Source organism: Narcine bancroftii, chromosome 2 (assembly GCF_036971445.1).
Source record: "Narcine bancroftii isolate sNarBan1 chromosome 2, sNarBan1.hap1, whole genome shotgun sequence".
Lineage (NCBI taxonomy): Eukaryota > Metazoa > Chordata > Chondrichthyes > Torpediniformes > Narcinidae > Narcine > Narcine bancroftii.
The window spans coordinates 116,290,106-116,317,468 of NC_091470.1; the positions used below are offsets into that span (position 1 = coordinate 116,290,106).

At 39.8% G+C, this 27,363-nt stretch overlaps 1 protein-coding gene across 2 annotated transcripts in view; it reads left to right on the forward strand.

The window, feature by feature from the left end:
- dcaf5 (ddb1 and cul4 associated factor 5) overlaps positions 1–27,363 on the forward strand; it is a 159,990-nt gene that overhangs the window by 118,805 nt on the left and 13,822 nt on the right. For both annotated transcript variants that reach the window (XM_069918089.1, XM_069918090.1), the window contains exons 7-8: positions 23,385–23,451; positions 24,461–24,588. In XM_069918089.1, coding sequence (XP_069774190.1) covers positions 23,385–23,451; positions 24,461–24,588 — 195 coding nt within the window. The remainder of the gene's footprint in view (positions 1–23,384; positions 23,452–24,460; positions 24,589–27,363) is intronic.

Here is a 27,363-nt window from a genome sequence, read left to right on the forward strand (position 1 = left end):
GAAGCAGCCCAGCAAGAAGCAGCCCAGCAAGAAGCAGCCCAGCAAGAAGCAGCCCAGCAAGAAGAAAATTGGAAGAAAATGATAAAAAAGTTAGAGGCACAAGATTTGTTAGCTCAGAAAATTGATACAATGGAAAATTATACTATGCGAAACAACATAAAAATAGTGGGCCTGAAGGAGGGTGAATAAGGCACAGATATGAAGGAATTTATAAAAGAATGGATCCCAAGGTCCTGGGAATGACAGAAATACAGGAAGAAATGGAAATAGAAAGAGCACACAGAACACTAGCCCCGAAACCACATACACATCAAAAACCAAGATCTGTTTTAGTAAAGTTTTTGAGATATATGACAAGAGAAAATATACTGGAGCGGGCAAGAAATAAAATTAGAGAAGACAATAAGCCATTGGAATACAAGGGTCAAAAAATATTTTTTTTAACTCAGACATAAGTTTTGAACTCTTAAAGAAGAGGAAGGAGTTTAATACAGCAAAATTGAACCTATGGAAAAAAAGGTTATAAATTTATGTTAAGACATCCAGCTGTGCTTAAAGTATTTATCCCTGGGGAGCAAAACAGACTGTTCTCGGATCCAGAGGAGGCACGAGAATTTGCAGAACGCCTGCAGAACGGAAGGAGAGATGAAGAGATGTAACAAGAATTAAGAACGGCGATAAAATACATATAAGGATGTAAAAATAATGTATATGTAAGAACTAAAGAAGGGAAGAAAGGAAGGGGGGAAAAAAAGAGGGTGAGCTTTGTTATATGTGTAAAAAAAAAAGTGTTTTCTGGGTGGGAGGTTTGGTGGGAGAGAATAACCGTCACTGTGAAATCAGTTGACGCTTGCGAGCGGGTTCGCAATCCAAATGGAGAGGGGAGTTGTGGTTGCCCAGCAAGGGATAAGGGGCAATTCAGAGAGGGGGGGGGGACATTTGGGGTTAAGGGAATATTGGATGTGGGAGTTGTTGAAGTATTTTATGTTTTAAATGTCATACATTGAGTTTAAAAAGGGAAAACAGAAATGAAAATGGGGAAAAGGGGGATGGTGGTGGTCAGGAAGTGGAAATGAGATGACCATGTTGATTTATATGACTATAAATATTAATGGAATACATAACCAAATTAAACAGAAGATGCTATTAAATTAACTGAAAAAAGAAAAAATAGACATAACATTTGTGCAGGAAACGCATCTAACATAATAAATTAAAGAGAGACTGAGTAGGGCACATAGCGGCAGCATCAATCATATAATTCAAAAGCTAGAGGTGTTGCCATATTAATCAATAAAAATGTACCAATCAAAATAGAGGAGGAAATAATAGATCCAGAAGGGAGGTATGTAATGATAAAGTGTCAGATATATTCAGAATTTTGGAATTTGCTCAATATATATGCACCTAATAAAGAGGATCAAAAGTTTATGCAAGATATTTTTTTTGAAGATTGTAGATACTCAAGGGAATATATTGATAGGAGGGGATTTTAACCTTAATTTGGATCCATTGTTGGATAAAACTGGATAAAAGACTAGCAAAAAGAATAAAGTGGCCAAATTTATGGTTAAATCAATGCAGGAAATGAAACTTATGGATATATGGAGGAGGCAGCACCCAAGGGAGAAGGAATACTCATTATTCGAGTATGCATAAAACATAATCAAGGATTGATATGTTTTTGTTGTCGGCCCATATTCAAGGGAGAGTTAGAAAAACTGAATATAAAGCTAGATTGCTATCTGATCATTCACCCCTGTTATTAGCAATAGAACTGGAGGACATCCCACCAAGAACATATAGATGGAAGTTAAACTCCATGCTACTTAAAAGGCAGGAATTTAGAGAGTTTATTGAACGCCAAATTAAAATGTACTTTGAAATAAATACGGAATCAGTGAAGGACAAATTTATATTATGGGATCCAATGAAAGCCTTCATTAGAGGGCAGATAATAAGTTATGTAACTAAGATGAAAAAGGACTACAATTGGGAAATAGAACAGTTGGAAAGGGAGATAATAAGTACAGAAAAGGAACTAGTAAAAAGGGATGATACAACGAAAAGGAGAGAATTGGCAGACAAAAAAATTAAATATGAAACATTACAAATGTACAAGGTAGAGAAGAACATAATGAAAATAAATCAAAAGTATTAAGAACTGGGAAAAAAAAACACAATATATTAGCCAGGGAACTTTAAACAGAACAAGCGAAAAGAACTGTATTGGCCTCAAGGAAAAAGGACAAACAAATTACATATAACCCAACAGATATTAATGAGAACTTTAAGGAATTTTATGAACAATTATACCAAAAACAAGGGGAAAGATGATAAAATAGAAGAGTTTTTAGCTAAAATTGAATTGCCAAAATTGCAAGAAGAGGAACAAAACAAATTGGTAAAACAATTTGAAATAGAGGAAGTACAGGATATATTAAAAAAGCTGCCGAACAATAAAACGCCTGAAGAGGATGGATTCCCAATAGAATTCTATAAAACATTTAGAGTTATTAATTCCTCCTCTCCTGGAAGTAATGAACCAGATAGAAGAAACAAAACTTGCCAGATTCATGTAAGACAGCAATAATTACAGTAATACCAAAGGCGGGGAAGGATCCATTAACAACAGCATCATATAGACCAATATCTTTACTTAATTCAGATTAGAAGATAATAACAAAATTGTTACCAAACAGATTGCCCGACTGTGTACCAAAAATTGTTAAACAAGATCAAACTGGATTTATTAAGACAAGACCAACAGCGGATAATGTCTGTAAATTTATTAATCTAATTCGTGCAGTTCAAGGAAATAAGAAGCCAACAGTGGCTGTTGCTTTAGACGCAGAAAAAGCCTTTGACAGGGTAGAATGGAATTGTTTATTCAAAGTATTACAGAGGTTCAATCTGCCAGAAAAGTATATTAATTGGATTCTTCTTTCTTTGGCTTGGCTTTGCGGACGAAGATTTATGGAGGGGGTAAAAGTCCACGTCAGCTGCAGGCTCGTTTGTGGCTGACCAGTCCGATGCGGGACAGGCAGACACGGTTGCAGCGGCTGCAGGGGAAAATTGGTTGGTTGGGGTTGGGTGTTGGGTTTTTCCTCCTTTGCCTTTTGTCAGTGAGGTGGGCTCTGCGGTCTTCTTCAAAGGAGGTTGCTGCCCGCCAAACTGTGAGGCGCCAAGATGCACGGTTTGAGGCGATATCAGCCCACTGGCGGTGGTCAATGTGGCAGGCACCAAGAGATTTCTTTAGGCAGTCCTTGTACCTTTTCTTTGGTGCACCTCTGTCACGGTGGCCAGTGGAGAGCTCGCCATATAACATGATCTTGGGAAGGCGATGGTCCTCCATTCTGGAGATGTGACCCACCCAGCGCAGCTGGATCTTCAGCAGCGTGGACTCGATGCTGTCGACCTCTGCCATCTCGAGTACTTCGACGTTAGGGATGAAAGCGCTCCAATGGATGTTGAGGATGGAGCGGAGACAACGCTGGTGGAAGCGTTCTAGGAGCCGTAGGAGATGCCGGTAGAGGACCCATGATTCGGAGCCGAACAGGAGTGTGGATATGACAACGGCTCTGTATATGCTTATCTTTGTGAGGTTTTTCAGTTGGTTGTTTTTCCAGACTCTTTTGTGTAGTCTTCCAAAGGCGCTATTTGCCTTGGCGAGTCTGTTGTCTATCTCATTGTCGATCCTTGCATCTGATGAAATGGTGCAGCCGAGATAGGTAAATTGGTTGACCGTTTTGAGTTTTGTGTGCCCGATGGAGATGTGGGGGGGCTGGTAGTCATGGTGGGGAGCTGGCTGATGGAGGACCTCAGTTTTCTTCAGGCTGACTTCCAGGCCAAACATTTTGGCAGTTTCCGCAAAGCAGGACGTCAAGCGCTGAAGAGCTGGCTCTGAATGGGCAACTAAAGCGGCATCGTCTGCAAAGAGTAGTTCACGGACAAGTTTCTCTTGTGTCTTGGTGTGAGCTTGCAGGCGCCTCAGATTGAAGAGACTGCCATCCGTGCGGTACCGGATGTAAACAGCGTCTTCATTGTTGGGGTCTTTCATGGCTTGGTTCAGCATCATGCTGAAGAAGATTGAAAAGAGGGTTGGTGCCAGAACACAGCCTTGCTTCACGCCATTGTTAATGGAGAAGGGTTCAGAGAGCTCATTGCTGTATCTGACCCGACCTTGTTGGTTTTCGTGCAGTTGGATAATCATGTTGAGGAACTTTGGGTGACATCCGATGTGCTCTAGTATTTGCCAAAGCCCTTTCCTGCTCATGGTGTCGAAGGCTTTGGTGAGGTCAACAAAGGTGATGTAGAGTCCTTTGTTTTGTTCTCTGCACTTTTCTTGGAGCTGTCTGAGGGCAAAGACCATGTCAGTAGTTCCTCTGTTTGCGCGAAAGCCGCACTGTGATTCTGGGAGAATATTCTCGGCGACACTAGGTATTATTCTATTTAGTAGAATCCTAGCGAAGATTTTGCCTGCAATGGAGAGCAGCGTGATGCCCCTGTAGTTTGAGCAGTCTGATTTCTCGCCTTTGTTTTTGTACAGGGTGATGATGGTGGCATCACGAAGATCCTGAGGCAGTTTTCCTTGGTCCCAACAAAGCTTGAAAAACTCATGCAGTTTGGCATGCAGAGTTTTGCCGCCAGCCTTCCAGACCTCTGGGGGGATTCCATCCATACCTGCTGCTTTGCCACTTTTCAGTTGTTCAATTGCCTTATATGTCTCATCCAGGGTGAGGACCTCATCCAGCTCTAGCCTTACGGGCTGTTGAGGGAGCTGGAGCAGGGCGGAGTCTTGGACTGAGCGGTTGGCACTGAAAAGAGATTGGAAGTGTTCTGACCATCGGTTGAGGATGGAGATCTTGTCGCTGAGGAGAACTTTGCCGTCTGAGCTGCGCAGCGGGCTTTGGACTTGGGGTGAGGGGCCGTACACAGCCTTTAGAACCTCGTAGAAACCCTGAAGTCGCCAATGTCCGCGCTGAGCTGGGTTCGTTTGGCGAGGCTATTAAAGCATTATATAATGGACCATTGGCGAAGGTAACAGTAAATGGATATGTATCGAACCAATTTAAATTAAGTAGGTCAACTAGGCAGGGATGTCCATTATCTCCCTCACTGTTCGCTTTAGCAATAGAACTATTTTCAGAACTGATAAGAAAAGAAAATAAAAGGGATAAAAATAAAGGGGAAGGAGTATAAAATCAGTTTATTTGCAGATGATATCATAGTATACATATTAATAAAATAACTACATAACAAATTTGGAGAAATATCGAAATACAAGATCAACGCAAATAAAAGTGAAGTGATGCCAATGAGTAATGCCGATTATACAGAATTTAAAAAAGAATCACCATTTAAATGGCAAACACAAGCAATCCGATACCTTGGTTAGATAATAATTTAAGCGACTTGTACAAATTAAATTATTAGCCACTAATAAATAAATTGCAGGAAGACTTAGAACATTGGAAAGAATTACCACTAATGTTGATAGTGAGGGTAAATTGCATTAAAAAGAATGTCTTCCCAAGGATACAATACTTATTTCAATCGTTACCAATTCCCTTAACAGAGAAATTCTTTAATGAACTAAAGAGAATAATAAGGAAATGTTTATGGAAAGTGGGGAAACTGAGGATAGCATTAGATAAATTAACAGAGAGGTACAACCAAGGTGGTTTGCAGTTACCAAACTTTAAAAATTATTATAGAACTGCACAATTAAGGTATTTATCAGATTTTTATCAGACAAGGGAAAAACCAGATTGGACTAAGATAGAGCTAGATAAAATAGGGAGAAGGTACCAGAACATATACTTTATAGTGGGATGAAAAGCTGTTGCAATATAAAAGCTCACCAGTACTGCATCATTTACTCAATATATGGAAGAAGATTTACTTGGAAAGGAAAAAAACAAATTACCAACTACCAAAATTATTATTGACCCAAAATCGGCTAATCCCTTTTACAATAGATAACCTTTCCTTTAGAGCAGGGGTATCAAACTCAAATTCACGGAGGGCCAAAATTAAAAACTTGGACTAAGTCGAGGGCCGAACTAAATATTTATTGAAAATTTTCAACAACATCTGCATGTTTTCTCTTCTTTCAACATATGTAATGTTAAACTTTAGGATATAACTTAAGGAGGATAATGTTACAGGTCAGGAGTAGGTAGCTCAAGTTCACCCTTTGCTTGACCTGAGGGAAACATATTTGGTCCCTGTGGAGATGTAGTCAGCATTCACAGGCTGTGTCCATTTTGGCCTGCATCAGGACTCAGCATTTCCTGCTCACTCCTCAGGCTCTAGGCCTCTATTCACTCTCGACCCACCATCCCTCTACCTGACCAGTCCTTTACCCAACCTCTACTCACCCCTCACTCCACTCGCTCTGCCTCTACCCACCCCATCCTATACACGCCCCTCTACTGCCTCTCCCCTCAACCTGTTCCTCCCTCTACCCATCTCTCACCCTCTATTCACCCCTCCCCTACTCGCCCTGCCCCTCCCCTACTCGCCCTGCCCCTCCCCTACTCGCCCTGCCCCTCCCCTACTCGCCCTGCCCCTCCCCTACTCGCCCTGCCCCTCCCCTACTCACCCTGCCCCTCCCCTACTCGCCCTGCCCCTCCCCTACTCGCCCTGCCCCTCCCCTACTCGCCCTGCCCCTCCCCTTTACCTCTTCCCTATCCACCCCTCCTTCTACTCATCCCTCCCTCTAACTGCCCTTCGCACCACCATAACTTCCCCTGCCCATTACTCCTCACCTACACCCTCTGCCCACAACTGCTTACCCACCCACTCAGGCCCAGCGCGCTGCCGATCAGCCCGGACAGCCACCATCTCTCTCTCTTCACGTGTAGGGCCGAACCAGCCGTCCCTGGGGTCCGCGCAGTTGCAAGTGCTGAAGGACGTGGCGACCAGGAGAAGTGCGCTCGCGCTGTGGAAGGGCCGTCCAGTGCCAGTCGCGTGGGCCTCGCGCTGCCCGGGGGCTGAGCGCAGCCTGCCATGCCTGTCGCGCCGACAGGAAATCATAGGCGCTCGCCCATCCGCCGCACCGCTCGACAGGTGGGAGAAGTGACTGGTTGTGCGGGGAGCCTTCCAACTGGCTTGCCGGCTGATCACATAGACAGACTTCTCGTTACAATTTCTCGTGTTACAATGGGGAAGGATGTGCAATGAAGGGGGAGGATGGTGGGGGTGACATTACCAAAAAACAGCATCGGCTCTCGCTGCAGGGCGGGCCACCTCTAATACATTTTTGAAATGATCTTGCGGGCCAAATATAATTATATCGCGGGCCAAATTTGGCCCACGGGCCAGAGTTTGACATGTGCTTTAGAGAATGGGAGAGAAAAGGAATTAAAAGAATAGAAAATTGTTTTTTGGGAAATAATTTATTAGCATTTGAACAAATGAAGTACAAATATGGAATAACTCATGGTACAATGTTTGCATACAATCAACTGAAAGCCTACTTAAAGGATAAATTGGGAGGGAGTCACGTGATGGAGTAGTGGTCGGATGGTGAACTCCAGCCCTCTCCAGAAAAGTCGGGAAAAACAAGGGAAAACACAAAGGCACAGAAATAAAAGTTAAAGAAAAGTGAGTATAAAGTTGGAAAGAAGATGGTGACAAAAAAAGAAAGATCAAAATCAACGGTAAGAAGAGAGGAAGAGAAGACAACGGAGGAAGAAGGAGAAAGCCTTACCTGTCCGAAGAGGCCCGCTGTGGAGAGAGAAGCCCGCTTCCTCAGGTCGGTAGAAATAGGACTACAAAAATGGCTCGCTGAGCCGAGTAAAAGTGCGCAACCGCGCATGCAAAAAAAACACACCGACGGGAGGGGGGACCAGCTGGGGAGTCGATCTCCACAGCCGGCAACGACAGCTGCAGAACACCTGCAGCAAGAAGAGACCACAGAAGACAATGGAAACAAGAAAGAAGAGAAGAAAAGGGCAACAAAGAAACAACAGATGGCCAACCCAGAGGAAGAAGAGGAAGAGTACAGTGAAATAGAAGAAGAAGGGAAAGGCAAGATAAAAGATATACTTTCTCTTGTTAGAGGATACATGGAGTCATTTAAAGAATGGCAAATACAGGAATTTAATGATTTAAGAAGAAGAATAAACAACACAGAAGAGAAAATGAATAAAATAGATATGAGCTTAACAGAAATGGGAAAGAAAATGGACAAGATGGAAGAGCGGGCAGTAGCAGCAGAAATGGAGGTAGAAGACTTAAAAAAGAAATTGGAGGAATCTAATAAAAAAGCTATAGAGACACAAGAACTGTTAGCTCAAAAAATAGATATAATGGAAAATTATAACAGAAGAAATAACATAAAGATAGTGGGCCTTAAGGAAGATGAAGAAGGCAAGAATATGAGGGAGTTTATAAAAGATTGGATCCCTAAGACCCTAGGATGTCCAGAACTACAGCAAGAAATGGAAATAGAAAGGGCACATAGAGCATTGGCCTCTAAACCACAACCACAACAAAAACCAAGATCTATATTAGTAAAATTCCTAAGATATACTACAAGAGAAAAGGTACTGGAGAAGACAATGGAAAAAGTAAGAGAGGGCAACAAACCACTGGAGTATAAAGAGCAAAAAATCTTCATTTATCCAGATATAAGTTTTGAACTCCTAAAGAAGAGAAAAGAGTTCAATACAGCAAAGGTGATTTTATGGAAGAAAGGGTATAAATTTATACTAAAGCATCCAGCGGTATTGAAAATATTTATTCCAGGACAACAAAACAGACTATTCTCGGATCCAGAAGAAGCACGAAAATTTGCAGAACAATTACAAAAATAGACTGAGGGATGAAGACGGGTAATGAGAGTAAAAATGATCACGATTGATATGTATGTGGGTAAAGAGGTATAAGAGTGAATAGATACAATGTGCATACGTGAATGTATCTGTACTTAGAGGAAAATATAGATAGTATAGACAAGAATTAATAAGGGAAGGTAATGGAATAGAGAGAATAAGGAGGGAATTAAAAGAGTGACCTTTGTTACATATGAAAATTGAAATCTTTTCTGGGGGGGGCTGGGTGGGGGTGAATAGCGGTCACTGCAAAATCAGTTGACGCTTGCGAGTGAATTCGCAAACCCAAATGGAGAGGGGAGATGTGGTTGTCCGACAAGGGATAAAGGGCAACTCAGGAGGGGAAGGGGAGATTGGGGATAAAGAAGATATAAATAGGAGAATGAGGAAAATGTTTGATGTTGTAGGAATGTTGTCTTATAAAGAGTTTAAAATAAGAAAACAGAAATGGAAAAGGAGGAAAGGTAATGATGGAAAAACGGAAAAAGAAGATAAACAAAATATAAAATGGCTACACTGAACTATATGACTTTAAATATTAATGGAATACATAACCAAATTAAAAGGAAGAAACTACTAAATTTACTGAAAAAGGAAAAAATTGATATAACATTTATCCAAGAAACACACTTAACTGAATTGGAGCACAAGAAATTAAAGAGAGATTGGGTAGGACATGTAACAGCAGCATCGTATAATTCAAAAGCAAGAGGAGTGGCTATATTAATTAGTAAAAATGTGCCATTTAAAATAGAAGAGGAAATGATAGATCCAGCAGGGAGATATGTTATGATAAAATGTCAGATATATTCAGAGTTTTGGAATCTACTTAATGTATATTCACCTAACGAAGAAGATCAAAATTTTATGCAAGATATCTTTTTGAAGGTAGCTAATACGCAAGGGAACATACTAATAGGAGGGGATTTCAACCTGAATTTGGATTCAAATATGGATAAAACTGGGAAAAAAATTAACAGAAAGAACAAAGTAACCAAATTTATAATTAAATCAATGCAAGAAATGAAACTTTTGGATATATGGAGGAAACAAAACCCAAAAGAAAATGAATACTCATACTACTCGGCTAGACATAAAACATACTCAAGAATAGACCTATTTTTGCTATCAGCTAGTATGCAGGATAGAGTAAGAAAAACAGAATATAAAGCTAGAATACTATCGGACCATTCACCCTTAATATTGACAGTAAAGCTAGAGGACATCCCTCCAAGAATGTATAGATGGAGATTAAACCCCATGCTACTTAAAAGACAGGATTTTAGAGAATTTATTGAAAAACAATTAAAAATGTATTTTGAAGTAAATACGAAATCAGTGGAAGATAAGTTTATACTATGGGATGCAATGAAAGCATTCATTAGAGGGCAAATAATAAGTTATGTAACCAAGATGAAGAAGGACTATAATCAGGAAACAGAGCAGTTGGAAAGGGAAATAGTAAATATAGAAAAAAAATTAGCAATGAAGGAAGATACAACTAAAAGAAGAGAATTGGCGGATAAAAAAATAAAATATGAAACACTACAAACATATAAGGTAGAGAAGAATATAATGAAGACAAAACAGAAATATTATGAACTAGGTGAAAAAACGCACAAAATCCTAGCATGGCAGCTTAAGACAGAACAAGCTAAGAAAATGGTATTGGCATCAAGGAAAAAAGACAAACAAATTACATATAATCCAAAAGAAATTAAGGAAAACTTTAGAGAATTCTATGAACAATTATACCGAACTGTAAATGAAGGGAAAAAAGGGAAAATAGATGAATTTTTGACTAAAATTGAACTACCAAAACTACAAATAGAGGAACAAAATAAATTAACAGAACCATTTGGAACAGTAGAAATACAAGAGATAATAAAAAAATTACCAAATAATAAGACACCAGGGGAGGATGGATTTCCAATAGAATTCTACAAAACATTTAAAGACTTATTAATTCCGCCCCTCCTGGATGTAATCAACCAGATTGATGAAACACAAAGCTTACCAGATTCATGTAAAACAGCAATAATTACAGTAATACTAAAACAAGGGAAAGATCCACTCTCACGAGCGTCATATAGACCAATATCTTTGCTAAACACAGATTATAAGATAATAGCTAAACTATTAGCAAACAGATTAGCAGAACAGGTACCGAAAATGGTAAATTTAGACCAAACTGGATTTATCAAAAAAAGACGCACAAGAGACAATATTTGTAAATTTATTAACTTAATTCATGCAGTACAAGGAAATAAAGCACCTGCACTAGCAGTTGCTTTAGACGCAGAGAAGGCCTTTGACAGAGTAGAATGGAATTATTTGTTCAAAGTATTGCAAAAATTCAGTCTACCGGAGAAGTATATTAATTGGATTAAAGCATTATATAAGGGACCGTTAGCGAAAGTGACAGTAAATGGACATGTATCAAAGCAAATTAACTTAAGCAGGTCAACGCGGCAGGAATGCCCACTATCACCTTTATTGTTTGCGCTAGCTATAGAACCACTAGCAGAATTGATAAGAATAGATAATAATATAAAAGGAATAAAAATAAAAGATAAGGAATATAAAATCAGTCTATTTGCGGATGATGTTATAGTGTACTTAACAGAACCAGAACTATCAATAAAAGAATTATATAAGAAATTGAAGGAATATGGAGAAGTGTTGGGTTACAAGATAAATGTAAATAAAAGTGAAGCAATGCCTATGAATAATGCGGATTTCTCAAAATTTAAGAAGGAATCTCCATTCAGATGGCAAATGCAGGCAATAAGATACCTAGTTGTACAAATAAACAAAAATCTAGGCCAATTATATAAACTCAATTATAATCCACTAATGAAAAAATTACAGGACGATTTAGAGCATTGGAAAGATCTACCACTAACACTAATAGGAAGGATAAACTGTATTAAAATGAACATTTTTCCAAGGATATTGTACTTATTTCAGGCATTGCCAATACAACTGACAGAAAAATTCTTCAAAGAGTTAAAGAAAATAATAAGGAAATTTTTATGGAGAGGGGGGAAACCGAGGATAGCACTAGATAAATTAACAGAATGGTATAAACAAGGAGGCTTACAATTGCCAAACTTTAAAAATTATTATGGAGCCGCACAATTAAGATACCTATCAGACTTTTATCAAACAAGGGAAAAACCAGACTGGACGAGATTAGAATTAGATAAAATAGGGGAAAAGATACCTGAACACATATTATATAAATGGGATGAAAAATTGGTACAACATAGAACTTCTGCAGTACTACATCATCTCCTCAATATTTGGAAGAAGATTCATGTAGAAAGAAATAAAACAAATTACCAATTACCAAAACTAATATTGACGCAAAATAAGCTACTCCCTTTTACAATAGATAACCTTTCCTTTAGAGAATGGGGAAAAAAAAGGGATTAAAAGAATAGAAAATTGTTTTTCAGGAAGTAGATTCTTATCCTTTGAACAAATGAGAGATAAGTACAATAATTGGAGATACAACGCTGGCATATTACCAACTGAGATCCTACTTGAAGGATAAATTAGGAAGCAATTTGAGGTTGCCAGAGGGAAATAACCTTGAATATGTGATTACAGATACAATGTTAATCAAAAGATTTATAACAAATATGTATATTAAACTGCAAGAAAAGGAGAATGAGGAAACAAATGGTAAAACTAAACAAAAATGGGAACAAGATTTAAATATAAAGATAAAAAAGGAAACATGGGAGAATTTATGTTCTGGAACGATGAGAAATACAATAAATACGAGGCTACGTATGATACAATATAATTGGTTACACAGACTATACATTACACCTCAAAAGTTAAATAAATGGGACCCAACAGTATCTGATAGATGTTTTCGATGTAAAAAAGAAATGGGAACAACAATTCATGCAATCTGATCATGTGAGAAAGTAGAAAAATTTTGGGAAGATCTCAATCAGATATTAAATAAAATAACAGAAAACAATATACCAAAGAATCCAGAGATCTTTCTCCTAAGTAACATAAAAAACCAAAGAATTTGGAATTGATTTGGAGGATGCACAAAAAAGATTTGTTAAGATAGCACTGGCCGTAGCAAAAAAATGTATTATGTCAACCTGGAAATTGGAAGATAATTTGAAAATACAACAATGGTATATAGAAATGAATAAATGTATTCCATTAGAAAAAATAACATATAGTTTAAGAAATAATATTGAAATATTCGAACAAATATGGGAGCCTTACATTAAATACAATAGCGAAAACCTACCGGGGACAAACATTACCTAAGTTGATGGAAGGAGAAGGAAAGAAAAGAATGGACTCAGTAGAATTTCTGGTGTATTTTTGTTGAATGACAACATTGTCTGACGGGTTTAATGCAACCTAGATTGTATACCTAAAATGGATGAGGGGGGGGTGGGGGGGTGGCTTGGGAGGAGGGAGGTGGGGGGGAGAAAAAGTCACTGTATATGTGTGAAAAAGAAAAAGTGTATATCATGGCTAATGTGATTTATGGTGTGAAAAATAAAAAAATTTTTAAAAAAAAAAAGGATAAATTGGGAAACCCACTGAGATTACCAGAAGGAAGCAGCTTTGAATATGTGATTACAGACACAATAACGAACATGTACATCAAGCTGCAAGAGAAGGAAAATGATGATATACGCTATAAATCCAAACAAAAGTGGGAAAAAGATTAAACATAAAAATAAAAAATGAAACATGGGAAAAGTTGTTCTGGAACTATGAAGAATATAATAAACATGAAGTTACACATGATACAGTATAATTGGTTACATAGGTTATATATCACACCCCAAAAGTTAAATAAATGGCATCCAACATTATCAGATGTTTTCGCTGTAAGAAGGAAATTAGGACAACAGTTCTTGAAATTTGTGCATGTGAGAAAATGAAAAAATTTTTGGAAGATCTAAATCAAGTATTAAATAAAATCACAAAAAACATACCGAAAAATCCAGAGATCTTCTAAGTAATATAAGAAGTAAGGAATTAGGCCTCAAACTGGATGAAGCGCAAAAAAGATTTATTATGATAGCCTTAGCTGTAGCAAAAAAATGTATAATGTCAACTTGGAAATCCGAAGAGAGCCTGAGAATACAGCAATGGTACATGGAAATGAATAAATGTATTCCATTGGAAAAAATAACATAATTTAAAAAATAAAGTCACATTATTTGAACAAATTTTGGGAGCCGTACAGGGAACATAACAGAGAGGATTTGCCTCGGACTCCACCCCCTAAAATGATAAGAAGACAAAATGACTTGATCCATTGTGTAAAAGTAGATGTCACATTTTTCTTTTTTATTTTCATTGAGTGATGACATTGTTTAATGGTTTTTATTGTATTGTATATTTTGAATGTTTATTGGTTTTGGAAGTGGGTGGGTAGGGGGGGAAAAGGTGGAGAAAATACCACTGTGTATATTTAAGAAGGAAATGTTTGTATATATTTTGGTTGATATGGTTCACAGTGTGAAAAATAAAAAAATATATGAAAAAAACAAATCCTGAAATTCAGTATTTTTGCAGCAACATCGTAGCAAACATACATCTTAATCATAACCATCTTAAAGTTTACTATAAAAAAATAAAATAAAACTAATAGTGCACAAAAGGTAAGGCAGTGTCTTTGATTCATTGATCATTCTGGAATCTGATGGCTGGGGGGGGAGAGAAGCTGTCCTTGTGCCACTTACTTGTTTTTAGGCTCCTGTACCTTTTTCCCAAGTTTCATTCTTCTAAGCTCAAGTGAATATAAACCCAGTTGCTATAATCTCTCTTGAATGGGTTAGTTCATGAATGCTATTATGTCTCATTCATAATTTTAAAACCTGGTTAAGTAAAACTTCATGGTTCCTTCAATTTATTTGAGCTTGTAAATGGTTGCTGAGCTAATGACAGCCTTTTTTTTCATTCTGAGTGTCAAGGATTTAGTAGTCTGACATTGAGGCATCTATTAATTTTACAGTATATATGCGTATAATAGTCGATACCATGTAAAAGTTGGCAACCACACCCCCCCCCCCCCCCCACCGACCTCTTTTTGGCCTCAACCACTAGCCATTCCAACCTCCCACTGGCCATTCCAACCTCCCAATGCCCCAACCACAGACTCTCACCTCGACCCCGACCACCCACCCACCGGAGCTCTCGAAAACCCAACCGCAGACTCTAGCCTATGCCACAGCCGCCCATCCATCTGAGCTCCCGGCGCCCTGACTGTGGACTCTTGCCTAGACCCCAACCACCCACCCATTCAAGCTCCCAATGTCCCAGCTGCCCACCCATCTGACGCCCAGCCTTCAGACTCTCACCTGGTCCCCAGCCACCTACCCATTCAACTTCCGGATGCACCAACTGTCGACGCTCGCCTAGTCTCCAGTCACACACCCATCTAAGCTCCTGAAGGCCCGACTGTGGACTCTTGCCTTGACCCCAGCCACCCCCCATTCAAGCTCCCAATGCCTAAGCTTCAGACTTTCACCTACGCCACAGCCGCCCACCCATCCAACATCCTGACCACAGACTCTTGGCTAGGCCCTGCTTGCCCGCCCATCCGAGCTCCTGACTGCGGACTCTTGCCTAGTTCACAGCTACTCACCCATTCGAGCTCAGAACACGGATTTACCACCCGGTCCCGGTTGCCTGCCCACCCATTTGAGCACCCAGTGCCTCAAATGATGCAGGTTCTTACAGTATGCATGTAATAGTCAACTTTTGTGTTTGGAACAGTATCAGGTTCGGTGGGCTTGCAGAGAGATGAGTCTTGTCACAAATGTTACAATCACATAACTTTAATGAACACACAGGAGACAAATAGGGGAGAACGTCAATCGATACTCAATTACTACATTAAACAACTATATAGACATTCACATCAGACCCAGGTTGTACTCTGATACCAATGGCCGCCTATACTTTACACCCTCACACTCGTATACATACTCTACAGACAGGGACTGTCACACACGCTCCCTGTACTAATGGGGATGCACCTCTCGGCATGTACTGATCTATCACAGTACTACGGCTCAGCTGAAGTGTAGTGCCCACCTTACCTACACAGTGCACACAGTAGCGACCTGGCGTGGAAAGATGTCTGGGGTTTGGACCACAAGGTGGAGAGAAAGAAATATGCTGTGCATCAATGTTTTATAGTCGTGAGTTGGGCGTCTGGCCAATGGTGACCCTAGGTAATTTAAATGAACCAAATGGTAATGTGTGCACTAATGGATGGCCAGAGTCCAACCTTGAATGATAGGTGATGTGACTTCCGAATAAGTTTCAGACAGGGATGACATATGACCATCTGCAATCCACAATTTTCTAGACTGGCAGGGAAGCCACATGTTCCTCCACAATCCACATATAACATCAACCCTTAAATTTTACCCTAAAAATTTGTCCACAAAAAATGACAGTTACATGAGTAAATTCGGTACATTTCCTCATGAATGGTGGAAATTAAATCTGAACATTCTGCAGGGACAAAACAGTTGGCATCAGCCAGCATGTTTGGGTTAAGTCCTGATTTTGCAACACCTTTAGAAAATGGGAACATTAACTTGGAACAACTTGTACTAGCCCACAAAAAGCTAGCACGCGATGAGATCCAGTAATCTCACACTCTCCAATTGCAAATTGCAGTGGCCTATATATACAACAGACTCGCCAAGGCAAATAGCGCCTTTGGAAGACTACACAAAAGAGTCTGGAAAAACAACCAACTGAAAAACCTCACAAAGATAAGCGTATACAGAGCCGTTGTCATACCCACACTCCTGTTCGGCTCCGAATCATGGGTCCTCTACTGGCATCACCTACGACTCCTAGAACGCTTCCACCAGCGTTGTCTCCGCTCCATCCTCAACATTCATTGTAGCGACTTCATCCCTAACATCGAAGTACTCAAGATGGCAGAGGCCGACAGCATCGAATCCACGCTGTTGAAGATCCAACTGCGCTGGGTAGGTCACGTCTCCAGAATGGAGGACCATCGCCATCCCAAGATCGTGTTATATGGCGAGCTCTCCACTGTCCATCATGTCAGAGGTGCACCAAAGAAAAGGTACAAGGACTGCCTAAAGAAATCTCTTGGTGCCTGCCACATTGACCACCGCCAGTGGGCTGATATCGCCTCAAACCGTGCATCTTGGCGCCTCACAGTTCAGCGGGCAGCAACCTCCTTTGAAGAAGACCGCAGAGCCCACCTCACTGACAAAAGACAAAGGAGGAAAAACCCAACACCCAACCCCAACCAACCAATTTTCCGCTGCAACCGTGTCTGCTTGTCCCGCATCGAACTTGTCAGCCACAAATGAGCCTGCAGCTGACGTGGACATTTACCCCTCCATAAATCTTCATCCGCAAAGCCAAGCCAAAGAAAGAAGAATTTGCATTGACTAATTACTTCTCTGTTTTAAAAGTTTGAATTTGGACCTCATTTGAACTGTTTATTTTCCAGAAATCTGTATTTACCATAAAAAAGAAGTTTCAGTTGGTTTAAATGGCCATGCTGAGATATTTCTAGTCCCAGCTCAAAGAACGTTGGGGTCAAATAAATCAGTATTTAGATGATGCCTCTCCACAATAATTTAGTTCACATTTTAGTCAAATGGAAAAAGTAATGTTGCAATCTTCCATACTTTGACATCAACTTTGACATTTGTATAATTAAGATGGTTTGGTCACCAGCTGTTATTTAATAGGTATATATATTACTGTTTATTTAATTTGCAGATGAAATGTTGAGTAATTTTTAGAATTCAGCAGTTGAATATCAACTTTGAGTTGTGCAATCTTCACCAATTTCAAATTAAGCATCCAATCTGACATCTTATTCATCTTAATGTGCATCCATATCTCTGTCAACTCCAAAAGCAATTACATTGATTTCTCTCTGACTTTTATTCTCCATAAATGTCAGTGTTTCCATTACTTTGCTACCCTTTCACATCTACCTCATTATGTCCTCATTCATCTGCTTCTAGTGCTCCAATGAGATCAAATAAAAATTTTCATCCTGACTTGCATTTCCAGTTCTCGTGTTGAAAATTTTCCACTGCTTCACATTTTTAACCCTCTCACCACCCCCCCCCCCACCTTTCCCCCCCTTTTTCCCAAATCCTCATCCCTCTGCAAAACTGGCTTTCTGGCTATTTTCCCCTGCACCCACTTTGGGTAGTTCCCTTTTCCACTGTTCAGGCATTCCACTCTGGATTCACTCTGTAAACCTTTCTGCTGCGTCTCTTGCTTTAAGACCAAGGTTTTGTTTAACCCTTTTACTTCTCTTGCTTACCAGACATTTTTTCATTATATCTTAATTTTTATGTGAAAGGTATGATGTTAGCACAAATTATTGCAGTCGTAACTTTATGGAAAACTTTACACATATAATTCATTTACTTGGTGACAACTTGCCTCTATTTATTAGCAAATGAAGTCCGATCATTATCCCAGAAGTATTTTTAAATGCATTAATGGTACAGTCTGTTAACATTCCACAGGATTAAAATAATGGAGCTACAGTTTTCTTTTTATTCCATTGTTGGGTTGACTGATTTAAATTTTTTAATTTAGACATACAGTCCTTCTGGCCCACAATTAATCTACAACTGCTGTACGTTTTTTTTTGAAGGGTGGGAAGAAGCCAGAGCACCTGGAGGAAACTCATGCAGAAACAGGGAGAGCAGGCAGCATCGGATTCGACCCAAGGTTACTGGTGCTGTAATAGCATTGTGCAAACAGCTACGCTAACCGTGTCACCCATGATATTGAATATAATTTTTTTAAACTTAGTTCTCTTCATTTCTGCATGTTAGGTCTGACTTCTTTTCAATGTATAGCAGAAGATGACATTGGTAAAGATCAAGCTCTGGTAAAATACTATTCCAAATATTTTTGTGAGTGTGTCAATTGTAATCTATTTTACAAACCAAGTCTAGCATTGTAAAAGTTATCACAGTTCAGCACTAAGACTTTTATTTAATCCAAAATGGGGAATGTGGATCAGTTTGATCGAGAATTATTCTTGCTTTTTACTTCCCCCAATGCCAATCATTCCTAATGGTTTCATTCCTCCATCCTATCTGTCCTCAGTAAACAAAACTAAATATTCCTTGGGTTCTCCACAATTCCAATTTGATTTTGGTGTCTTAAACTAGCTTCTTTCCCCATTTCTCTTCTTTAAACCTCTATTAATTGAAATGACAGACAAACTGGAGAAGGCAAGGGAAGAAGTGCTTACAACATTGACGAAAGAAGGTTAAAAAAACATAAGAACATAAGTAGAGGCATGAGTTGGCCATCTGGCCCATTGTGCCTGCTCCGCCATTCATTAAGAACATGGCTAATCTGGCCATGGACTCAGTTACACGCACCTGTCGTGTTTTGCATGTATTTAAGCAGCTCGACTGCTTCCTTGGGCAAAGAATTCCACAGATCTACTACTCTCAGGGAAAAGCAGTTCTTTCTCTTCTCCATCCGAAAATCTATTCCATGAATCTTGAGATGTCATCTAGTTTTCATCTCATCTTACAGTGGAAGCAAATTTCCTGCCTCCCTCTTGTAAAACCATTTCATTATTTTGTATGTTTCTACAAGATTCCCTATCATTCTTCTGAATTCCAGTGAATATAGTACCAAGTGACCCAATCTCGCCACATAGGTAACCCTTTCTTCTCTGGAATCAACCTGGTGAGCTCCTCTGCATTGCTACTAAAGCCCGTACACTATATCTTTTCTCAATTAAGGAGACCTGAACTGCATGCAAGTCTCACCAGTACCCAGAATCTAAATTCAAGCCCTTGAGCAATGAAGAATATCTTTCCATATACCTTCTTGCACCTGCAAACCGACCTTTTGTGATTCATGCACAAGCACTCTCAAGTTTCTCTGTACAACAGCATGCTGCAATTTTTCACCATTTAAATAATAACCTGATCCATTTTACCTTCCAAAGTGGATGACCTCACATTTACCAACATTGTACTCCATCTGTCAGACCCTTGCCCACTTATTTAACCTATCTATTATCTCTTCAGTCTCTCCACAGCTTCTGCACAATTTGCTTTTCCACACATTTTCACATCTTCAGCAAACTTAAATACACTACACTCTGTCCCCTCTTCCAAATTGCACTTACCCCTGCGGTCCTTCGCTCACTGCTGATTGCCAACCAGAAAAATACCTATTTGTCACAAGTAAAACACGAAAGTCTGCTGACACTATGGTTAAAGTAAAAACACAATCCTGGAGAAACTCAGCCATCTTCATTCTCCCTCCCTTTTGTCTCATTTCTGTTAACTCTACACCCCCTTCCCTCTCTATTCACAGTGCCATCCCTCCTCCCCCTGCTTGCTGCTGTGCCCTTATCCACCTATTACCCACTGTCCCTGCTCCCCCTTTCCCCTCCTACCATCTTTTTGTTCGGGCACCAGCTAACATATTTCTATACCTTGATGAAGGGCTCAAGCCTGAAATGTTGGTTATGTATCTTCATCTTTGCTATATAAAGTACACTGTCTGACTTGCTGAGTTCTCCAGCATTGTTTTTACCCATTTATCACAACTCTTTTGCCTTCTATCAGTCAACCGATCCTCTATTCATGCTAATACATTACCTTCAACTCCGTGCATTCTTATGGATAAGTCTTTTATGTGGAACCTTGTCAAATGCCTTCTGGAAATTCAAGTATGCAACATCAATCTATTCCTCTCTATCGAGTGAGCTCATTACTACTCAAAGAACTCCAGTAAATTTGTCAAATACACCCTGCCCTTCCTGATTCTGTGCTGTGTCTGGCCGATGGAACAATTTCTATTCAGATGTTTTGCTATTTTTTCCTTAATGATAGCTTCAAGCACATTTATGACTACAGAAATTAAGATAACTGGCATATCGTTTCCTGCCTTTTGCCTGAATTTTTCTTTAAACAGTGATGTACCTTTGGTGTCTTCCAATGTGCCGATATCTGCTCTGAATCTTGAGAAGTTTGATGAATTATTACAAATGAAACACGGTTGGCGTAGCAGTTAGCAGATAGCTGTTACAGTGCCAGCAATTGGGATTGGGGTTCGAATCTGCATGGGATTTCCCCAGGGACTGCAGTTTCCTCCCACTGTTCGAAACGTACTGGGGGTTGTTGGGTGTAATTGGGTGACATGGGCTTGTGGGCTGAAATGGCCTGTTACCATGCTGTATGTCTAAATATAAAATTATAACTTATGCCAGTTCTTTCAGTACCTCGGGATGTATTCCATCTGGACCAGGGATCTTATCAACCTTGAGGCCCTCTAGTTTACAAGGGAGGTGTTGAAGTATGATCTTTGATCCAGAGAACTAAATATAGAATCATCATGGGTGGAGATAAGGGATAATTAAGATCAAACAAGAACTGGCTTAAGGCCTCTTAACAAAAGAGAGAATCAAGAAATAAGAGACAATTAAGGTAACTTAATAAACTTGAGGGATTTTAATCTTCATATGCATTGGACAAATTAAATTGGCAAAAAATATTAGAGTTCAAGAAGTGTTATCAGGTCTGTTTCGTAGAGCAGTACATCACAAAGCCAACTTTTTAAAAACTCCCTGCTGTTTTGAACCTTATTTTGTGGGGAAGAGTTCATTTGTAATTTCTAAGTAAGGAAATCTCTACACTATCACAAGTTGAGAAGGTGGTTCAGGTAGAAACCCGAGCCTTGGGTAAACATGAGTAACATATTCACTGAAGTGAATTGGGAAATAAGATTAAGATGGTTTTCAGTGGAGAAATAATGTCAAAACAAATGAAGAAATATTTCTTGTTTCATAAAATGGAGAAATAAATAATGCTTGGGAAAGTGATAAATTTAAAGAAGACTTGCAAAGATACCTGGAATGGCAACCCTGATTGAGATAGTTTTAGGAACCTGTTCTGGTGTTCAAGAATGTGATTTTAATAGCAGTTTGGCAGGCAGCAACCTCCTTTGAAGAAGACCGCAGAGCCCACCTCACTGACAAAGGGCAAAGGAGGAAACACCCAACCCCAACCAACCAATTTTCCCCTGCAGCCGCTGCAACCGTGTCTGCCTGTCCCGCATCGGACTTGTCAGCCACAAACGAGCCTGCAGCTGACGTGGACTTTTACCCCCTCCATAAATCTTCGTCCGCGAAGCCAAGCCAAAGAAATTTTAAAAATAAATTAGAAAGAAATGTTGGGGAACTTGTACAACAGTGTTGAAGAGGAAGGTCGTGAAAATAAATGTGAGTCCCTTGAAATGCAAAAACAGATGAAGTTACAAAAGAATGAACAAGGCTGAGATTTTAAACTATGATATTGTTAACAGGAAAAATGGGGAAGCCAAAGATCTGGTAATGAGGGCATCATAAATTCACGTCATTAGCAAAAAAATCAAGAGAGAGGCTACAAATAGTCTGGACAGAATTTAAGGGTTTCAAAGATGATGGATGCCTCATGGAGAATCTTACAAAATTCCCTAGATTCTCTAGATGGTGTGGTAGCAAATATAACCACCAAGAATGCATTGCTATATTATAACATAACACTTCCACACTGAAGGAGTGATTTGTCCCAAACCTACTACAAAACTTCCCTCTTTAAAAGCTTTTGTGTGCTTTTGTTTCAGGAGTAGGTGACTCTTGGTGAGATTCAAAGTCTGTATGTCAAACAAAAAAAATGGGAATACTACCCATGTTGATTGAAGTGGGTGGCAATCAATTGTGGGCAGCACGGTTAGTGCAATGTCATTAAAGTGCTTGCAACCTGGGTTCAAATATGATGCGATCTGTAAGGAATTTGTATGTTCTCCCCTTGTCTGCTTGGGTTTCAATCAGGTGGTCTGATTTCCTCCCACCCTTCAAAAACATATGGTGTTTGTAGATTAATTGGTATATTTGGGCAGTCTGGACTCGTGGACCGGAAGAGCCTGTTACTGTGCAGTATATCTAAAATGTAAACATCAATTTAATTTAAAAAAAAGTCAGTTCTGACTTGATCTTCAAGGAAAGGTTGCACATAATAATTTCAGAATTATTTGGGATGAGATAAAATTGTTTGGTAAAATCTGAAATTTAATGGTGTAGTATTTCAATAAACCTATTTGTTATGCAGGAAAAAAGCTTCATCCCCCTCCCCCCCCCCCCCCCCCCCCCCTAGGGGAGATAAGCCAATGCTTATGACAAACAAGAACTTTATTCTTATTGATGGAAATTTTGCAAGACTGAGCTAGTACAAATTCTATGACATTTTTTTTTTCAGTCATTTATTCTATAAACTTTTCTGGTTCCAGAACGTGAATGAAATTTTGGAAATAAGTTTTGATTAAAATCTCCATTAGCACGGAAATGATTGAAAACTAAATTGAATTTGTAGTGGAGAAGCTGGTCACTTGTTCCAACCTGTGTATCATCTCACATTTATCTGTGTCAAAGCAAGCCAAAATAAGAAATCTGGTTGATATTTGCTTTAATAATAGATGCTTTTTATTGTGTTCCAGTTTGTTCTTTCTGGCTCAGATGACTTCAATCTCTACATGTGGCGTATTCCTTCTAGTTTAGAGACTGGTGAGTTATCGAGCAGCCTGAACTGAATCCTGTATTTTGTTTCTATCAAGAGAAAACAACATGCAAGTACACTGGCCACTCCCCCTTTAAGTCACAAATAACTTCAATAATGAATAAAATGTATTTCCAAAGGCAAAATAAGTGAACTAATTTCTGTCATTTTTTTTTCAATACCTAGCCTGATAAGAATTCTTGATTTTCTAGTTGCAGGGATTTCACCTGAAGTGGTTTTGGTCAGTGGCATTGCTTCAAACTTCAAAACAGTGCATTCTTTAACTTGAAGTTGGCAGTCTCACAACAAAAGTTATTCATCCATTTGGGGTTATCTTCTAAGGGAAGTTAATGTAGGCTTTTGTGACTTCTGGTTGAGGAAGCTCTGATTTTTGGTCTCTGGGTGACAACAGATTTGGCACATTCTTGAAGTTACCAAACCATTAAAATAATGTTACTTTCACAAAGATCATTCAATGTCATTGTTACATGTACTGTATTTAAAACGCAGTTGATAGAGATGGTTTTGCAAGCAGACCAGGAGAAATCTTGAACCAAGTACAAGTAAGAGACAGTACAAAACTACAGATTTACAGTGAGATCAGTTGATATGGAGCAAAGGTATAGTGCATGGAGAACCAGGGAGTGCTAGAGCACAGAAAAAGGCCCCTTGACTCATCTAGTCCATGCCGAACTATTATTCTGCCAAGTCTATTGGCTTGTATCCAGACCATAGGCCTCTATACCTCTCCCATCCACATACCTATCCAATGTTTTCTTGTGTTGAAATCAAGCCCACATTCACCACTTCATTTGGCACCTCATTCCATGCTCTCACCACTCTCTGCATGAAGAGGTTCCCTTTTAACGTCTCCCCTTTCACCCTTGGCCCATATCCTCTTGTTCTTGTCTCACCAAACCTCAGAGGAACTTGTTTGGGATAATGACAAAAGTTATTTTTAAAATGTATTTGCAAACAAGATAAGTGTTCGTAACTCTGATTGTAAACTCTTTGCAGGTGGCCCAGCAAGAATTGTGAACGGTGCGTTTATGGTACTGAGAGGTCATCGCTCCATTGTAAATCAAGTGCGCTTCAACCCTCACTCCTACATGATCTGCTCATCGGGAGTGGAAAAGATTATCAAGGTACATTTTATCACCAGCAAGAATGTAACACTGATTCCAATATCCATTTTCCTTTTAACAATAGAATCAATTAATGTCTCAATGAATGATTTGTTTGAAATATCCATAATCAAATTTATCATTTTAGACACAAAAGCAACAGGACCTCTAGGGTTGTGATCTCAGGATTGCTACCCATGCCACGTGTTAGTGAGGTTAGGGTAATGCAGCTTAACACTTGGCTAAAGACATGGTATAGGAGGGAGGGCTTCAGGTTTCTGGATCATTGGGCTCTCCTCCATGGATGGTGAGACCTGTTCTGATCGAATGGTTTGCATCTGAACTGGAGGGGGACTAATATCCTCATAGGAAGGTTTGCTAATGCTGCTCTGCTGGGGGTTGAGAACCAGATGCCAGACCAGATAGGCGAGTGGAGGAGGGAAAAGATGATGTCAAAATTACATGCACCGTTAGAAGTCAATGGGATGTACATGGTGGAAATTTGCTAAAATGCATCTATTTCAATTGCAGCTTAGACGAGCTTAGAGTGTGGATTAGCACTTGGAATTATGACATTATGGCCATTAGTGAAACTTGGTTGCAGGATGGGTAGGACTGGCAGCTTAATGTTCCGGGCTTCCATTGCTTTAGGTGCGATAGAACCGGGTGGGGGGGGGGGGGGGGGGGGGGGATGAAAGGGGGAGGAGTGGCATTGCTCATCAGGGAAAATATCACAGCTGCACTCAGCCAGGTCAAACCAGGGGGATCGTCCACTGAGGCTATATGGGTGGAGATGAGGAACGGGAAAGGTATGACCACACTCATGTGGTTGTATTATAGACCACTCAACATTCAATGAGAATTGGAAGAGAAAATCTGTAGAGAGATAGCAGACAGCTGCAGGAAACACAAGGTTAAGATAGTAGGGGATTTTGATTTTCCACATATTGACTGGGACTCCCATTCTGTAAAAGGGCTAGATGGCATGGAGTTTGTCAAATGTGATCAAGAAAATTTTTTAAATCAACATATCGTGGTACCAACTAGAGAGAGTGGAATACTGGACCTCCTATTAGGGAACGACATGGGACAAGTGACAGAAGTGTGTGCAGCGGAGCATTTTGGGTCCAGTGACCATAATGCCATTAGTTTCAAGTTAATTATGGAGAAGGGTAACTCTGGGCCTCGGGTTGAGATTCTAAATTGGAGAAAGGCCAGTTTTGAAGAACTGAGAAAGGATCTAGAATGCATGAATTGGGAAACGTTGTTTTCAGGCAGGAATGTATGAGGTAAAAGGTGAAATTTTGAGAGTACATTGCTGTCAGGATAAAAGGCAAGGTTAGCGGGCATAGGGAAAGTTGGTTTTTGAGGGAAATTGGGGATCTGATTCGGAAGAAGAGAGTGGTGTATAACAAGTATAGGCAACGGAGCAAATGAGGTACTTGAGGAGCATTAAAAAATGCAAGAAAAACCTCAAGAAAGAAATCAGGAAGGTTAAAAAAGACACAAGGTTGCTTTGTCAGACAATGTGAAAGAAAATCCTAAGAATTTCTACAGGTATAGGAAGAGCAAAAGGATAGTAAGGGACAAAATTGGGCCTCTTCAAGATCAGAGTGGTCGGCTTTGTATAGAACCAAAAGAGATGGAGAGATCTTAAAATTCTTTTTCATCAATATTCACTCAGGAAACAGGCACAGGGATGTGGGAAGTAAGGAAAACAAGCAGTGAGGACATGCAACCTATACAGATTAAAGAGAGGAAGTGCTTGCTGTCTTAAAGCATATAATGGTGGATAAATCCCCAGGGCTTGACAAGATATTCCCTTGGATCTTGAGGGAGGCTGGTGCAGAAATTGCAGGGGCTCTGGCAGAAATATTTAAAATGTCCTTTGCCACAGGTGTGATCCGGAGGATTGGAGGGTAGCTCACGTTGTTCTGTTGTTTAAAAAAGCCTCCAAAAGTAACCCTGTGGTGACCCAGATGTCAGTATTTTTTTAATTTAGACACAGCACAGAAACAAGTCATTTTGGTCCATGGAGCCCTATTTATACCCCATTAAACTACATCCCCGATATGTTCCAAATGATGGGAGGAAAACCTACACAGGCATAGGGAGAACTCATGTCCCGATCGTTGGCACCGTAAAGGCGTTGCACTAACTGCTACACCATTCATGCCGCCTTTAGTAGGTAAATTATTGGAAGGTTTTTGATCGGATATACAGTTATTTGGATAGCCTGAAATCAATTAAGGATGGACAACATGCCTTTATGGATGGTAAGACGTATTTCAACAGAGTTTTCCAGGAGGTTACCAGGAAAATTGACCAAGAAAAGGCTGTGGATGTTGTCTGCATGAACTTGAGAACATAGAACAATAAAGCATAGTACAGGCCCTTCTGCCCTCAATGTTCTGCCGACCCATATATTCCTTACTAAAAAAATTTTACTAAACCCTCCCTAGCCCATAACTCTCCATTTTAGTTCCATCCATGTTTCTGCTAAGAGTCTCTTAAATGCCCCCAAAGTTTCAGCCTCCACCACCATGCCTGGTAAGGGATTCCAGGCACCCACAACCCTCTGTATATAAAAAAAAAACATACCCCTGATGTCTCCCCTAAACCTCCCTCCCTTCACTTCGTACAAATGTCCTCTGGTGTTGGCTGATCCTGCCCTGGAAAACTGATGCCCTGGCTGTCCACCCTGTCTATATACTCCACTAATCACTGACCTCCAGGCAGAATGCTTTCCTTCCATCACTACTCTCCTTTTTTCCTGCAAGCCAGTTTTTTTATTCA